Source organism: Falco punctatus, assembly GCF_963210335.1.
Source record: "Falco punctatus genome assembly, chromosome: 19".
Classification (NCBI taxonomy): Eukaryota; Metazoa; Chordata; class Aves; order Falconiformes; family Falconidae; genus Falco; species Falco punctatus.
The window spans coordinates 1,113,381-1,126,888 of record NC_137599.1 but is presented as its reverse complement, the minus strand read 5'-3'; the positions used below and the strand labels follow the sequence as shown (position 1 = coordinate 1,126,888).

Here is a 13,508-nt window from a genome sequence, read left to right as displayed (position 1 = left end):
GATGGCTGATAAAGGGGAAGGGAAGGGAATCGCCCTCCCTGGGTGTGCCCAAGCCCGGCTCAGCCGCTCACACACCGGGATGGTGACAGCAGCTCATGGAGGACGGCCACTGGTGGCAGAGATGGGGGTCAGGATCTTTTCTGCTTGCTTGCCCCCCTCCCCTGCACTGCTGGCTCCTCCATGACTCACATCCTTCACTGCCGCAGCCGCTCTCACCCCCTGCCTGGTGGGGTGGCCACCAGCTGCAGCTGGGGTTGCCCCCCAACACAACCCTCGTGGGGCTGGGGCTACACTGGCTGCCTCCCCGCTGCCCCCCCCCCCATTTTTCCTGGCTGCACCCAGCTCTCCGGAGGTCAGTGATGTGAAGGTGGCCGGGGCGGGCCCCACAGCTACGGGGTGTCCCTTGGGGGATCGGGGACACTGCGGCGCCCACAGTCCCTGCGTCAGCACCGCCACGAGCTTCAAAACCCAGCGCCGAGGCGGCTGGGGAGGAAGTGGGAGCTGAGCCCAGCACCATGTCGGAGCTGGAGCAGCTGCAGCAGCGTGACATCCCAGCAGGCCGGCAGGTCCTGCGTGACCACCACTGCAACCTCCACAGGGTCGCCGACTACTGCGAAAGCAACTACTTGCAGGTGAGGGGGATGGGGACAGCTGGGGACATTGCGTGGTGAGCTGCAGCTGTGGGGCTGGGTGTGATGCTGGGAGCCCTGGTGAGGTGGTGGTCCCAGAGGGGTGGCTGGTGGGTGAAGGCGAAGGCTGTGCCCTGGGAGCTGGGAGCCTGAGCATCCCTGTTAGCCTCCTACCCAGCACTGCACGCTGCTGCTCTTGGGTGTTTTTTTTTCCCTTGGGCCTCAGTTTCCCCTCTTGCTCTACAGCAGCTTTTCTGCTCAGCTCTCAGAGTGGGGATGAATGAGAGTCCTCCAGGAGTTTGGTGCCTCTGGAGAAGCCCTGGGAGGGGACCAGAGACACCAGCCCTGGCTGGGCTATCCCAGGCTGTCCCCAGGCTTTCGGAGGTACATCCTGGCCTGGCAGAGGTGAGCCAGGTGCCTGCACATGCAGAACAAGCGTGAAGCTCTGCTGTCACCAGTGTCCCTCCTCCTCCTTCCTGCCTGGCCCCCACTGAGGGAAGCAGTGGGGCAGGAGCTTTTGGGATGAAATAGGAGGGAAAAGGCTTGTTCTGGCCCAGTTTTCTGGGGAGGGGTCCCTGTGAGCTCGGCAGAGCATGTGTCAGTGGCCTTGCTGGCTCAAGCCAGACCCCGAGGCTGTGCCCAGGGGGTTGCATCCACCGGAGCGGAGCTGAAGGGGAAACACGCTGAGTTATTCAGAGAACTGAGACACCATCCCCAGCACAGCTGGTGGCATGGCCAGCTGTCCCCTGGGGTGGCAGGCTCAGCTCCAGCACCTGCCAAAACGGCAGCATCCTGGGGAGGAATCACGGTGAATCCCCGGTGCTGGAAAAGGTGAATGCTGCTGCCTGCCGGGTGCCCATGTGTCCTGCCGGTGGAGCTGGAGGAAGTTTGATGCATTTGGAAAGCAGAAGGAAGCATCTTTGCTCCTGTGTGACTCCAACGTGAGGATGGAGGCAGTGGTGGCCGCGTGGGGTCCCACGGCTGGGTTTCCCCCTCCAGGCGAGTGACAAGCGGAAGGCGCTGGAGGAGACGATGGCGCTGAGCACGCAGTCCCTGGCCAGTGTGACCTACCAGGTCAGCAGCCTGGCCACCGCCTTCCTGCGGTTGCTGGACCTGCAGGCGGCCGAGCTGCGGAAGGTGGAGGCTGACGTCAGCTGCGTGGCCCAGGTGGGACCATCCTCTGACCGGCACCGGCGTGTGTTGGGGTCTGGGTTCTGGGAAGGGGGGTTTGGGCAGCTCGAAGGGGCTGAAGGCCCTCCTCCCCTGCAGCTTCAAGAGCCCGTTGGCCCCCTGTAGCATCACCTTGCAGTGGAAGTGCAAGACCATCTCCTTGGGTGGTGGTGGGGGTCACCCAACATGTCATGGGGAGACAATTCTATCTGGGGCTGGGAAACTGGTCTCTGGGGTGTTCTTCCAGTCTGGGCACTTGCAAGTCCCAGTGGAGGGGGGACCTTGGGAACTGCCTCTGAAATCTCAGAGAGGCCAAAATGGAGTATTGGGGCTCGGGGTGTTGGCCTGGTTGCCACACTTTCCCCTTGCCTGGCCTCGTCCTCCCAGAGCTTAGGGACACTAGTGTGGCCACCCACCCTCTTCCTGGCATTTGGAAGCCACCTGGAGCCTTTCCAGCCATGGGAGGAGAAGGGACACTGTGGTCATGGTGGAAGCAGCAGGAAAACAGCTTCAAGGTGGCTGAAGCTGATGCATCCCCCTGCCACTGCCCTGTCCCCTGCTTTAGGAAGGCCCAGGTCCTCTGTGGTGGCATGAAGGGCACCACTCGCCCTGCTGTGATGGAGCAGAGCAGGATCTGCCCCGGTGGCTTTGGCTGGACCAGAGGGTTCAGGCTCAGTCCCCATGCTTCCCTGCAGCCCCTCCCTTACAGGCAGGGAGACAGGGCTGGGAAGGGTGGTGGGACTTGAAGGTGGCAGCAGGAGGTGAGGAGAACCTGGAATGGGACAGTGGGGACAGTGTCATCTCCGCAGAGGGTTGACATGCATAAGGAGAAGGTGTCTCGCCGGGAGATTGGCTCGTTAACTGTCAGCAAGAGGTTCCCGTCCTACCAGAAGATTATGCCCCCCCCCAGCCCACCCTGCCTGGAGCCCTACTACAGGAAACCCCTCAACTTCAGCATCCTGGATGACATCGGCCATGGCATAAAGGTCAGCCCAGGGCTGGGAGGGTGTCCCACAGGGGTGAGGGGGCTTGGATGGGCTATCTTGGTCGCCAGTGTCCCCAGTGTTGCACTGATGGCTGTACAGGTGGGCTCAAACCGCTCCTTGATGGAAAAGCGGGGTCTATCTGTGCCCCACAGCCCACTGGGGCTCGGTGGTCCCAGCGTGGGGAGTGGGGACGTGGTCTGGTGCAGAAAAGGTAAACAACACTCAGCAAAGACCATTGGTGCTGCTGGGGCTGACGCTGAGCTGCAACGCTTCCACCCCACGGTCCCTTACTCAGCACCTAAATCGCCCAGGCAGGGGTTTCTGCAGCCCAGCAGGTGCGAGCTCCCAGCATGGGGCTGGAGGGGAAGTGGTGGCACTGGGGCTGTGGTTCCCACGGTGGCGGGCGCCTCTTGGCCGCCTCCACACCGCAGCGCCGGCGGCTCCTTCCGCTCGGCTGCTCCCGTCGGGGGGGCCCAGCAGAGACCTCAGGGTGCTGCTTCCCTGGGGGGTGTGCGTGTGTCACGGCCATCTGGGGTGCAACGAGTTTGTGGGGCAGCTGCAGCTGCCCTCGCCCGTCACATCTCTGTGTCTCCCTGTGCCCACAGGACCACAGCACCCAGCTGTCCCGCACGGGCACCCTGGCTCGGAAGGGGATCAAGTCGACAGCGCAAGCTGTGGGCACCCTGGGGTGAGGCTGTGGGTGGGGATGGGTGCAGGGTTGGGGGCTTTGCCTTTCCGTGTCACCCAGCGGTGACATGTGGCGTGGGCTCGCCTGATGCTGCTGCCATCAGGGTGCCATCCCTGTGCCAGGCTGGGGGCTCAGTGGCTGCTCTTCCCGCAGGAGAAGCACCCGCGTCCCTGAGCCCATCCAGCCACCCGTGGTTCCCCAGGGCAAACTCTCAGCAGCCTCCTCCACTTCCTCGCTGATATCCGTCAGGTACTGGCACTTCTCGGGGTGGGGGCGGGCCTGGTGGGTCAGGAGACCCCAGGGCAGCTGCTGTCATTCTGCTGCTCAGAGGACATTCTGCTGCAAAGGGATTTTGATTAAAAATACGGGTTTTGGGAGTGGGACTGCACGCTGGGCGGTGCTTGTCTCTAGAGCAAAGATACCCTCTTATGGGGAGGGTCCCTGATGGGGCAAATGAGGCTCAGCGCTGGGCAAGGGGTTTGCACAGGCTTGGCACACAGATGCCAGCATCTCCTGCCCACACGATGACCACAGCGAGTGCCACTCCCTCCTGGCATGGGGCACATGTCTATTCAAAGAGTAGGGGGCAAGGCCAGCCCCCCAGGCTGGTCCTCCCACTCTGACACTGCTGCTCCCCCACCCCCAGCTCGAGCGGAGCCCCGGCAGCCCCCTGTGAAGGCATCCCTGTCCCACCACCGCTCCCCTCCCTGCTGGGGCCATCCCCACCAGCTGCGGCTGCCATCCTGCCGCCCCCACCTCTCCCTGGGGACCTGCCACCACCAGGAGGCATGGACATGCCCCCACCAGACCTCATGCCCCCAGGTGAGTGCTTGGTGGTCCAGAGATGCTGATCCTGGGGGGTTAGCAGGGATATGGGGGGCTGCATGTTGCCTCTGCCCCCCATGGAGCCCTTTGTCCCCCATTGATTTTGCAGCCCCTGATGATCTCGAGATGCTGCCACCACCAGCTTTGCCTGCCTTTGAGGATTTGGCCCCCCTGCCACCACTTGCTGCAGAGGACCCCCCTTGGGTTCCAGAGAACTACCTGGAGAAAGGTACAGTGGATGCCCAGATCCCCCAGTCTCTTTGCCATGGTGCTTTTGGTTGAGCTCCTGCCCACATTCACGGCACTGAGGGCCCAACTCTGCCCTGGCGTCGGCTGGGGCTGGGATGCTGAGCAGTGCCATGGTCTGCTGATGTCCCCTGCTCCTGCACTTCCCAGCTGTGGCCTGTCCCTTGTGGTGGCCTTGCTGGGCTCCATGGCCCCCTCTCCCTCCTCTTGCAGTGGTGGCCCTCTACCCCTACGCACAGCAGAAGGACAACGAGCTCTCCTTCCAGCCTGGCGCCCTCCTCTTTGTCACACGACGCTACTCGGATGGCTGGTGTGAGGGCGTCATGGGTGAGGAAGTGGGTTTCTTCCCCGGCAATTACGTGGAGCCCATCTGAGCACCAAGGGCAGGCAGGCCCCTGCACATCCCCCCCACCCTCCTGGATCGGCCGCATCCTGCTCCTGCTCGCGGGGCTGCGCTTCGCCTATCAGTTCTGGCTTTGCACAGCTCAGCCCTTGCATGGGCAGCCAGACCGGGTGCCACTGCTGGCACTGCTGCACCCTGACAGCTACCAGCACCCAGAACATCTCCTGCCTGGCCCCTCTCCCATCTTTTCTTTTTTCATGACAGCAGCACTGGCTCCTGCTGGTGCTGGGATGGTTTAGCACTGCAGTGCTCTCAGCTGATGGAAACGCAGTGGGCGGCACGTTGGTCCTGTGGACTGATCCTGGTGATGCTCCCGGCCCCACAGGACCAAAGCAGAGAAATGGGGGACGGGGCCAACTGCCCACAGGGACGCAGAGGAGAGCAGCACCCAGCTGTGGACCCAGGGAAGCTGCATGCTGTCCCCATCAGCTTGAGACACAGATGGGGATGAGCCAGGGCCCGATTCTCCAGCAAAGGGGTCCCCACGGGGGCCCCTGCAGAGCATCGCTTGTAGCCCAGCCCCACTCCGCTGCCCCCACTCCAACGCAATCCCACCACCTTCACCAGCCCAAGGAAGAGAAACAACATGTATGTGCAACTCGGACAGCTGTTTCACGTCCAGGTTTATGTCCTGGATACATCTTGTGTATCTGCAATATATATATCTATATATATATGTATATTTTTAATTCCATGGCTTTAAGTTCCACACAGTTGAACAGGGTCCGAAGGAGGAAGAACAAAGCGACGGGAAATGAAATAGAGGAACACCTCAGGGCTGCTTTGGTTATTTCCTTACTGCTCAGGTTTGCTGTCAGGGTTTCTATGCTTTGGAGGAGTTACAAGCCACCCTCGGGAGCTGGTAAGGCTGTGGATAAATCCAGGGGAAGCCAACACCAGAGAGCAGCGAATACTGTAGGTCCCCCCTGCAGAGTGCAATTAGAAGGGGCAATTAATACTGCAGTGGGGCAGGGGGACGTGGGGGATTTTGTCCACTGGGGACCTGATGCCAGGAGAAGGGCTGCAGCACCACACCTCCCGGGGGGAGGTTCAGCACCTCTAGACCAGGTCAGGAGGGAAGCTGCCGCCCGCCCCCCCCCCCCCCCCCCCCCCCCGGGGTAAGAGAGGAGCCCATACAATCCAGCAAAGACAAGCAGATGAGAGCGGTACTAGCTCAGGGTGAGGAGGAACCTGTCTGCCCTGGGGACACGGGGATGTTCTACCCTGGAAGCAGATGCAGAGGATGGAAGGCAAGGGCAGCTCGTCCTCCCCACGCAGGATGCAGTCAGCGTGCCCGTGCCCTGGGCAAGTAGGTGGGGATGGGCCAGAGGAGGTTTTTTCCCAATGTACCCCTTTCCAAAAGGTTTACTATTCCTCATGTCGTGTTTTTTTCAGAGAATAAAGTCTCAAGGGACAATTAACTCTTATCACAAGGCTCAGCAACTGGGCTGGGAGCTGCCCTGCCCGGGTGGGATGCAGAGGGCGAGCCAGGAAGCCCAGGCAGCACAAATATCCTGGGTTAAACCTCCAGTGACCTCACAAAGAGGCAAGGAGCGCTTGAGCATCAGGTTCAAGGCAACAGCACACAGCCCCCGGCATGGCCGGCAGCGGTCGGGCAGTCGAGGAGGATGAAGGCAGGAGGAAGGCAGGGCCGGCCCGCAGGGAGCCGGCTTCTGCTCTTTCAGGAATTGCTCTTGTGAAGTCAAAAGGGAAAAACAAACGAACAAAAAGTCACCATTAGTGTTGGCAAACACCCGCACTGGAGTCGATGTCCAAGCTGCATAGAGAAAGGCTTCATCTCACCATGGCAGGGGCAGGAGGAGGGGGACAGAGACAAAGTGCTTTAATCACCGGGGAGAAAGGAGCGTGGAGAGGAGAGGCAGGAAAGCAGCCCAGGAGCGGGGGCTAAGCGAGTAGTACTGATGAGTGTGGGGTACCCCCCGGCTTCTCCTTTCCCCACTGCTTATAGTATGCAAGTCTCTTCTGAGCCATCCTCAACACTTCTTCTTGAGGACCTCCTGGAGATAGCGGGTGACCTCTGCAGCTGACTCCCAGGGGATGACAGTGGCCTGGAAGGCTCCAGGCTGCTTCTTCTCCATCTCCTGGGTCATCCGGTGCATGGGGTAGCCCTTGCGCGGGAAAGCCACATCAGCTGAAGTCAGAGTCACGGAAGGGCAGAAGTCATTGGCACCATCCCCCACGTACAAGACCCTCTCGAACTCCACCTCCTCCTGGGCTCTCTCTGCCAGGTACTCTGTCAGGATTTTGCGTTTGCACATGTTGGCCGGGCAGTCAAGGCACTTGTGGCTGTGGTAGGGCCCCAAGGTGAGGTATCCCCTCTTGTCAAAGCTGGATGGATTGCTGAAGATCTTGCGGAAGAGGGAGTAGAAACCGGCTGCCCTCAGATTGCATTCGATGCCGAACATGTTGGCATCAGAGATGAGGATGATTTCAAAGAGCTCGTGGTTCTTGGAGAGGAACTGGAAGAGGTCCGGCATGCCGGGGGACAGGGGGATGTTCTCGTAGACAGTCTTGAAGTCCCCCATCTTGACCCCCTGGTCCCCCATGTATGCCAGGACGCGCTGCATGTACTCGTTGTAGAAGCCCTCGCGGAAGGTCTGTCGGATGTGCTCTGGAAGCACCTGCCCTGGTGCCGCCCGCACGATGGAGTCATCGCTGTTCTCATTGATGATGGTCTCATCAAAATCAAAGACGAGGAGGTATTTAGGAGGCCGGGGGCTGGCCATACCAACACCCTGTGAGGTGGAAGGATCACACCCAGCCGTTAGTTCGAGGCACTTGGCTTTGGCCTTGGGCACAGTGACAGTGGCACCCACAGCAGCAAGAGGCTACCTGACCCCCAGGCAGATTATTAGCCTAGCAGGGCTTGGCGGGGGAGGGGGGCTAATCCCCAGCTGCCATACCTCGGCCCCGGCCCTAAGGCATTTATCCTGCCTATAAAGAGATCATTTTGTCACCACTAATCCCGTTCCTGCAATCAAGGCGGTCACTGTGCCGAGTGACCGCCACACGTCCTCCCAAGGGACATGGAGACAGTACGTGCCTTGGGGTGTTTTGTGCAGGGAGGGTCCCTGGTGGGGGTTTACTCTGCTCCCGTCCCACCCCTGAAAAGGGGTTTGTGCCCCTGAAGACCCCTCTTGCTGCTGGGACAAGTCTGGCTTTGCCTGACAGAGGAAAAGATTTTGCAGGTTGATTTTTTGCTCCGTCATTCAGACGCAGTTTCCCCCTGGTCAGGCTCTGCAGGCTCTGGGGAAGCCCAGGACAGCTCAGAGCTGCCTCCTGCTCTGCTCTAAAACCAAAGCAAACCCACTGTGCCAGCAGGGTGCTGAGCCGCGGGCCCCAGCCCAGCCTCCCTCAGCTACAGCCACCGCAGCCCCAGCAGCACCCGCTCACCTCCTGGCTGCTGCCGTGCTGCCCGTGGCCAGGGCTCCGCAGGATGGGGACCCGAGTCCTGCTCCCGGCCCCTGGGAAGAGGGGGGACAACCCTGCTCACAGAGGACAAGAGGGGTGAGAATGGCACTGACCTTAAACAGGCATGGCAGCCCAACGCCCTCACAGCACCTTTTCATTGTAAGACCATCACTCTGCGGGCAGCGTGTTGCTGAAGGCAGGGCTCAGGGCGCAGGGCTCAGGGCTCGCTGGGAGGCACTCCTGCCTGCAAACCACAGAGAAGGGGGGGTTTGGTTAATGCCTTGGCTTTTCCCCCCTGCCACCTTCGGGCACGGCACCAACCAGCACAGCACGGCCAGCTCTATGTCCTGCAGCCAACTCCCAAGCTCAGGACCTTTTGTACCAGGAATGGAGGAATTAAAGGAGTCCCCGGAGAGCGGGGTGAGCGGGCAGAGCCCGTTTAATGCTTCTGATCCCTCCTAATTCTCCCAAGCACTTGGGCTTTGCCGTATGTGAAAGCAGCCAGCAGAACGGCTCGGCAATAAACCCCAGCAACACATGCCCTGTTCCAAAATTGCCCTGATTTTCTTCCAGTATAATTAGTTTGGGGTGTTTATTCTAATGGAGTAATTATCCTGGAATGAAACCGGGTGCCCAGGCAGCTCTGGCGAGGATGTGCCAGGCTGCTGCCCCGCAGCGAAGGCAGAGCCCAGGATACGTCTCCCGAATTTTGCCGACCTCTTGTGGTCCATGGCGACAGAACAGAGCGATGGGCAACCTCCAAAAAACAGCCTCGTGGCCAAACCCAGGCAGACGGTTAGCCGGAGGAATAACACACTGGGACACCGGAAATTTTAACTGGTCACCAGTAGCTTAGCTTAGCTGGGGTCAGGAGATTTTAAATGATTTTTTTTTTTTTTTTTGTCATCAGCATGGCTACAGGAAGAGTTTTTCAGCTGAAGGTGATTTGTGGGGGATTTGCCTGGATTGAAGCCCAGCATCGAACTATTTTGAGCACAAATGCGATTCATGACTCTGCTAAAATAATAAACCACAACTGCACCTCAGAGGTGGCACACTGCAAAAAGAAGCGGGCACTCAAAATTAAACCCTGGGTTGAAATCTTGTAAAAGTGACTTTTTGTGAAACCTTTCAACCAAATACTAGTTATTTCTTTGCAGAAGCACCCATTAAAAGCTGAAGTTTATTGAGAGACATCATTTGAAGCCAAATAATGCTACAGCCAGCCTGGCAGTGGGATTAGCCACCATGATTTTCAGGTCCAAACCCAGAGAAACAGAAAAAAAAGATTAAACTAAAGAAAGAATAATTGTAATTTTTCTCATGATATTCAGCTGCCAGCAGTGAGAAAATAATTTGGGTCTAAGCCTTACGGAGACTTTGTGGTACCAATGCCGTGGCACAGGGCAAGAGCCCTGGACTGGCTGGTTAATGCTGTGGATGCTGTTATGGGCAGCTTAAGGGACAATGTGGAGAGGGGAGCTAACTTGCTCCAAAAAACCCTCTTCTGGGCCCAAGGGTTTTGCATTTTGCAAACCAGGAAAGGCTAACAGCAGACATCTCGGAATCTGGGCAGATGAGGTCAGGCACAGACCTAACAGCTACCTCATACAGTCTCTAGTCCCTTCAGCACTTTTCAGCTGACCACCTTCCATGTAGCCACCATCTGAATTAACATTTTGTTATGTACATAAAACCCTGACCTATGAGCTGGGGGAGAGTCAGTCTGGTCTCTTTTGGCTTACTCCAGCTCTCCTCCAAGAGCTGACCAGCATGAAGTCAGAAGCAGCATCGTTCACCTCAACCTCATGCTAATTTATCCTCGGCAGAGCTCCCTGCAGCTCTTGCCTCCTCTCCCCATCTCCCCGGCATCACTTTGCTGTTCGTGGGCACTGACAGCCCCAGCAGGGATAAATCCAAGAGCTGGAAAACAAAAATCAGTTGCTCTACCAAGCTCCTTGTCCCAGTGTCACTGGCACTGCCACCGCTGTTGCACAGAGGCTCCCCCAGATGCAGCTGCCCCTTCGTGGGTCTTGGGGGAGGATAGAGGCCACTGGGCCCTTTCTATGGAAAACTATAATCCGTGAAGTCAGCTTGGACAATTGCTGCCCCCATCTACCGGTGAGAGATCGGAGCATCCCTGTCATGCTGCAAGAGCCGCTTTCTGCTCTCAACCATCCCCAACGCAGCTCTTAATAGTATCAAAATGTGCACTGCTTTATGCAAAGGAGGAATTAAAATCTAACCCAGTGTTATTTAGCCAGTAAAGGTTCAGGATGGGAATCTCATGGCTTCTGGGGGCTGTCGGACAAACTGCATCCTTCCTGCATGTGCTGTTCTCCCCTTATGACACAGAAAAGGCAGATACCGGCATTAGGAGTGAGCCAGTAAACCAGTGCTCATCCTCTAAAGACAAGCAGGTTGAGCTGTGGGGTCTGGCAGCAGCCCTGACTCTGCCCTGTGCAGGAGGGGAGCAGAGATGAGAAAAAAATATTTAGCAAACCTCCCAGCCCTCAATTATCCCGCTAAATCCAGCCAGGAGCCGGCAGCGCCCGTGGGCACACTGCTAGGAGCGTGGGATGGAGCAGCAGCCCCATCCGGGGTAGGGAGAAGTGAAATCCCTGCAGGACCGTGTCGCTGCTCCCAGCGGAGCTATTTCTGCACGGAGATGACTCACCCGGCAGCTGCCTCCCCGGAGCGTGTCCGTCCACCTTCTGCAAAAAAGGGACTCCCTCCAAAATAAAAGAAAAGCGGCCGCACTTCCTAACATTATGTAAAGCCTGAATGTTGAAACAGAAAATAAAAACAGATATTTGCTCATTAATCGTGTTAAACATAAAGAAACAAATGGAATTTGGGATGAGGGTCAAAATATGCCTGCTTAAATTGGTGAGCTGCTGGGCTCACCACAAGAGCAATTTCCCAGGGTGGTTTATCCCCAAAATCTCAATGTTTTCCTCCCCTCTGGCAATACCTCCAGCCATCCCTGGGATCCTCCTGCTCCAGAGATGCCCAGGGAGGAAAGGCTGAAGCCCAGCAATATTTGCTGCCCTCGTTACCTCCACAGATCAGCTCTTGCTGTGCATCCTGGCAGACCTCTGCACTGCTGTGACTTCGGGCTTAATCCTGCACCAGGCACAGGATCAGGCCCAACACGAGCCCCCATCGCACCCGGGAGAGCCTGGACAGGGATCAGCACCTGATCCCAGAGCCAGGACACACTGAAAGCGAGGGGGCACAGGGCACTTCCCAACTGCAGGCACAGTCCCTGGGCTGGTTTTAACCCCCCCCTGTACTCCGCTCTCACCCAGTTTGAACATTTTTAACCTTAAACAAAAACATTTGATGTTTCTGGTGTGTACAACATGTTTGGGTTTATTTAATTTTAACTCAAAGCCCAACCCCTGACCTTTGGCAAACTTGTTTGCCCACCCTTTTGACGGGCAGAACAAGAGGACAGAGTCCTGCTGCCCCAAAAGCAAAGGAGGGGAAACCCTCCTCTCCGGCACCACCAGGCACGTCATCGGGATCACGGGACAATTTCACCATTCCTGGAATAAAACCCAACCCGCTACCATCCCCGGCTGTCCACACAGCTCCCGAAGCAGAAGCAAATGCATAAATTAATAAAAAATCACCCAGACAGCAGAGCTCACGGGGGTGTCTCAGCCAGCCGGGACCCCCGCCGCACATCACTGTGCCACCTCGCCCTTCGTGCTTCGTAGGTCCCACTTTGTCCCAAATGCCCCGGGCAGGGGCGAACGGGAACAGGAACAGGGAACGGGAACATCCTCCTGGGGCTCACGCTCCCAGCCGGCACGGCATGGGGTCACCTCAGGTTATGGGGATGTTCCATTTTTTTTTTTTTTTTTATGGTGTTTACTTTTCCTGCTGCCTGCCAGGAAGCCGCGGCGTTACCGCGGCCAAGCTGCGGCCGTCAGGGCCAGAGCTCTCTGCTCTGCAACAAAAAAAATTCTCAACCCCCCCACCCTGAACCAGGTGGTTTTGGCCCCCAAACGCTGCAGCTGGGCAGGCAGTGGGTGCTGGGTTAGCAGCTGGGTTGTGGGTACCCAAAAGTGGATCCCAGTTGCTGCATCCCACGCTGTGGGGATGCACCCACCGCCGGGCACACACATCCTGTGGCCTCTCGGTGCCAGCCCGGTGCCAGCTCCCTGCGGACAGAGGGGCCGGGACTGGCGGCAGCTGTTGTTCCCACTCCGGTACCGGTTCGTCCCAGCCCACTGCCTGGTGAGCAGGGCCGGTGCCCGCTCCCAGTATCAGTGCTCTGTGCTGACCAGTGCCTGCTCCCGGTACCCACTCCCTATACCGGTGCCTGCTCCCGGTACCGGTGCCCTACGCCGGTACCGGAGCCCTACGCCGGTACCGGTGCCAGCCCAAACAGGGCTGACTCATGCACGATCCCTGCAGGATCCTGCCCGGTCGGCACCTCCCGGTACGGGCAGCAGCCGCTCCAGTCCTCCGACAGTCCAACCAGGTGGGGGACGCTCCAGCACCGGCACCAGCCACCCCGGTCCCCGCAGGGTCCCACCGGATGGGCACTTCTCGGTGCCGACCCCCGCCAGCGGGGACCCCCACCCAGCGGGCACCTCCCGGTACCGGCACCAGCCGCAGCGATCAGCATCTGCCGGTGCCGACACCCGGTCCGCGGAGCCTCCTGCCCGGTCGGCACGTCTCGGTCCCGGCACCGGCCGCTCCGGTGCGGACTCACGCCTGATCAGCCCCCGGAGCCCCCTTACCGGGTCGGAATCTCCCGGCAGCGCCCGGCTGGCCCCGGTGCCGGTGGGTGCGCTGCCAGCCCGGCGTCTCGGCCGTGGAAAGAGCCGGGCACCGACGGCTGGGGAGCGGGGCTCCGCGGGTGCGCGGTCCGGTGCGGCGAGGCCGGCACCGCTACCGGGGCTGCCGCGGGCGCGGCCCCTTTAAAGCGACGCAAACGGAGCCGCGGCGCCGCTCCGCGGAACAACCGCAGCCCGCGCACGTCACCGCCCGCACAGCCAATGGCAGCCGCGCCGGCGCGCAGCAAAGGGGGCGGGAACCGCCGACGCCACGCCCCCAACCCGCGGGGCGGGGGCGCTATGAAGCGCGCAGCCCCCGCCGCGTTCCGCGCAAAG

General features: G+C 59.3%; 2 protein-coding genes across 3 annotated transcripts; one reads left to right on the top strand and one right to left on the bottom strand.

Annotated features, from left to right (window-relative positions):
* The first annotated feature begins 357 nt into the window (after nt 1–357).
* ABI3 (ABI family member 3) lies at nt 358–5,623 on the top strand. The gene is made up of 8 exons (XM_080369839.1): nt 358–632; nt 1,629–1,796; nt 2,609–2,785; nt 3,391–3,473; nt 3,627–3,722; nt 4,120–4,295; nt 4,408–4,527; nt 4,758–5,623. Exons 1-8 carry the CDS (start codon nt 516–518, stop codon nt 4,916–4,918), a joined length of 1,098 nt encoding a protein of 365 aa, XP_080225965.1. The 5' UTR covers nt 358–515; the 3' UTR covers nt 4,919–5,623.
* Nucleotides 5,554–13,401, bottom strand: PHOSPHO1 (phosphoethanolamine/phosphocholine phosphatase 1). Of its 2 annotated transcripts, none has more exons than XM_080369842.1 (4): nt 13,137–13,401; nt 11,057–11,159; nt 8,362–8,623; nt 5,554–7,703 (listed from the first exon to the last, which is right to left on the bottom strand). In XM_080369842.1, the coding sequence occupies exon 4, from the start codon at nt 7,692–7,694 to the stop codon at nt 6,942–6,944; it is 753 nt and encodes a 250-aa protein (XP_080225968.1). In that variant the 5' UTR covers nt 7,695–7,703; nt 8,362–8,623; nt 11,057–11,159; nt 13,137–13,401; the 3' UTR covers nt 5,554–6,941. The 2 variants fall into 2 exon arrangements, with proteins under 2 accessions (XP_080225968.1, XP_080225967.1); XM_080369841.1 differs by having other exon boundaries at nt 8,493–8,623; nt 13,137–13,400.
* Between the last annotated feature and the right edge of the window lie 107 nt (nt 13,402–13,508).

Excerpts from the sequence above, each read along its gene's own strand:
- ABI3 (XM_080369839.1), top strand. The coding sequence starts at position 516 with ATGTCGGAGCTGGAGCAGCTGCAGCAGCGTGACATCCCAGCAGGCCGG. Across the intron at positions 2,786-3,390 it reads ACATCGGCCATGGCATAAAG|GACCACAGCACCCAGCTGTC; the intron begins GTCAGCCCAGGG and ends CTGTGCCCACAG. Across the intron at positions 3,723-4,119 it reads TCCTCGCTGATATCCGTCAG|CTCGAGCGGAGCCCCGGCAG; the intron begins GTACTGGCACTT and ends CCCCACCCCCAG.
- PHOSPHO1 (XM_080369841.1), bottom strand. The coding sequence starts at position 8,537 with ATGAAAAGGTGCTGTGAGGGCGTTGGGCTGCCATGCCTGTTTAAG. Across the intron at positions 7,704-8,492 it reads GGCTGCCATGCCTGTTTAAG|GGTGTTGGTATGGCCAGCCC; the intron begins GTCAGTGCCATT and ends TCCACCTCACAG.